We start from the raw sequence: 2,789 nt of genomic DNA, 5'->3' as shown, positions 1-2,789 counted from the left end.
CTGGGGTGCCTGGCCAGCCTGGATGAGGGGCTGATGGCTGTTTGCAGGCTGGCCACAGCATCTTCCGTGTGGGGGTCCCCACTGGGGTGCCTGGCCAGCCTGGGTGAGGGGCTGATGGCTGTTTTCAGGCTGACCATACCCCCTTCAGGGTTGGGGGGTCCTGCTGCGGTGCCTGGCCAGTCTAGGTGAGGGGCTGAGGGCAGTTTTCAGGCTGGCCAAGCCCCCCAGCGGGGACCCTCACCCCATGAGGGTGTGGCCAGCCTGGGTGAGGGGCTGATGGCTCTTTGCAGGCTGGCCACAACCCCCAGCCACCCAAGCTCCCAGTGGAGGCTGGCTGGAACCAGGTATCTGGGATTTATTTGTCTTCTATAATTGAAACTTGTTGCCATGAGCGGAGGCCACAGCCGGCTCAGGGCTGGCGGGAAGCTTGGCTTCCTCCATCGCCTGGGCAACCAAGTCTCCTGCTTGTTCCAGCTCCGTGGCTGCCGGCTGCCATCTTGGTTGGGTTAATTTGCATATAGTCACTCTGATTGGCTGGTGGGTGTGGCTTAGGGTGTAGCGAAGGTACAGTCAATTAGCATCTTTGTCTTTTATTAGTGTAGATTATTGATATGAAAACAGAAGGTAAGAAATAGAATCCTGTGGCAGGCTATAAAAGAAAACCTCTACTTTCCACAAACATTAATGTGTGAAAAGAAGTGTTTTTCTAAGAATCTTGGTTTGAGAATTTTTAAGTGATGATATTAACATTATTTAGCCCCCAATGAACAATACAGTAAAACTTCCAGAACATTTGAAGTTCCAAAATAATATACAGGTATCACAAACTACCCCTCTCAAAGTCACCCAGCTGTACTCTTTTTGTAGGGTGATGTTTTGTAAAATGTAAATGTTAATATACCAATTTTCACAAAATAAGCAATGTGCAAGTAATTTCCAACTTATTAGCTAACAAATTTTTTCATTAAAATTACTTAAATCTAAAATTGCATATCAAAATTAATTGGGAAACTAACATTTTATAGTGCAATGTGGGGTGCTAATTTTTCTCTATAGCTTTTGTTCAAATAGACCCTCTGCAGAAATGCAAATATAGTTATATTTGTTTTTTTAATACTTATTTATCTTTATTGTTGAAAATATTACAGATGTCCCCTTTGTTTCTTTTGTTTTTCCCATTGACCCACTCCCCCTATCCCAGGCCTTCACCACCCTATTGTCTGTGTCCATGGGTTTTATAAAGTTCCCTGGTTAATCATTCCCCACCCCTCCACTCCCGCCTTCCCATCTTTGTTTTTATGTTTCTAAAAGAGACATAATATTTTATCATATAATAATATTCATTTTGTAAGTAATGATTTAGAAAATGATGTGGAATAGGAAGTTGAAATGATGGGAGACCCATTTTTCTTTTCTGTTCTCATTAATACTGCAGGTTCCCTCTCCCCTCATGCTATCTTCCCTTGCTGACTCCACATCACCCCTCAGCATTTCCTATCTGGAGTTCCATTTCTACTTCTGTTTTGTAAATAATGTCTTCATCTTCTTATTTTCTTGTGCAAATTGTACCTCTATATCCTTTTTCATTATTAACTGTGCAAAAGGTGCCAAATAATTAACATTCATCAGAAAGCTGAAGTGTTTTTAGGTTGTACATGTATTCTGATAAGGAAATTTTGAGTGAGTCATATTATATTAACTTGATATACCTTAGTCAAAGATTAAACCTCCATTAAAATACCATTTATAAACTGAAAATTTCTCCAGATTCATCTGCATTCTAAAAGAAAGCAAGGAGTTTCTAATCATGTGTGTAGATCACATGTTATAATATTTATTTCCATGTATGCTATAGTATTCAAGGTGTAGGAAGATAACAAATATTTACCACTGTGGATTCTTAAGTGCTCTTTTAGATGATGTTTGTATTTGAAAGCTTTTCCACATTCAGTGCACTTGAATTTACGATTGCCTCCAGACTGCGTCACATGTCTCTATAAAAAAAATGGGTATTTTATTTATAAAGCAAAACCAGCTTTAGACATAAAGAACATCCAATTTGCTAAAATGTTCTAGTGATTATTTTGTTTCTTAAAGGCCTCAAATTATAGCAGTTACAAAAACCTAACACTTGAAATATTACCAAAAAGGAGGGTGATACTGAGAACAGAATTTTGACATAAAGAAAAATCTACACTTTCTAATTTAAAGTATCAGAATCATACTTTATAAGCAATAATAGTATTTGGCAAAAATAATATATACATTATGAGGAACTGCAGAGATTATCTCATTTGCCCTCTAATTTACAGATAAAGAAACTGAAGTCAAGAACATTCAGTAACCTGTCTAAAGCAGTTATTCAATAGAAAAACAAGATCTCCTGAATAGGAGATAAGGCCAGGCTTTTTAAAAAGTATTTTATCCTCTTATATGTTTGATATTTCTAAATTGCACATCCAGGACCCCTCGGGGGATGTCTGACTGCCAGTTTAGGCCCGATCCCCTGGAGGTCGGACATCCCTCTCACAATCCTGGACCACTGGCTCCTAATTGCTCACCTGCCTGCCTGCCTGGTTGCCCTTAACTGCCGCCCCCCCCCACCCCAACCACCCCAAAACCAATCACCTGCCAGGTTGATCGATGCCAATCTGCTCAACTGCCACCCCCATTGACCCAACTGCGCTCCCCTGAAAGCCTGTTTGCCCCACAAATGCCCTTTCCTACCAGTCGTTCACTCCGAATGGCTCGTCCCTGCAACCTGTCACCGCTAAGTGGCATCCCTTCCC

The 2,789-nt window shown here is 40.9% G+C and overlaps 1 protein-coding gene across 4 annotated transcripts in view; it reads right to left on the bottom strand.

The window, feature by feature from the left end:
* The window catches only part of ZEB1 (zinc finger E-box binding homeobox 1), a 271,362-nt gene that overhangs the window by 17,291 nt on the left and 251,282 nt on the right, over positions 1-2,789 (bottom strand). For all 4 annotated transcript variants that reach the window (XM_023752199.1, XM_023752201.1, XM_023752198.1 and 1 more), the window contains one exon: positions 1,889-1,994. In XM_023752199.1, coding sequence (XP_023607967.1) covers positions 1,889-1,994 — 106 coding nt within the window. The remainder of the gene's footprint in view (positions 1-1,888; positions 1,995-2,789) is intronic.

This window comes from Myotis lucifugus, unplaced genomic scaffold (assembly GCF_000147115.1).
Source record: "Myotis lucifugus unplaced genomic scaffold, Myoluc2.0 scaffold_29, whole genome shotgun sequence".
Taxonomy (NCBI): domain Eukaryota; kingdom Metazoa; phylum Chordata; class Mammalia; order Chiroptera; family Vespertilionidae; genus Myotis; species Myotis lucifugus.
The sequence above is the reverse complement of the archived record's forward strand: the minus strand, read 5'-3'. Positions and strand labels throughout refer to the sequence as shown.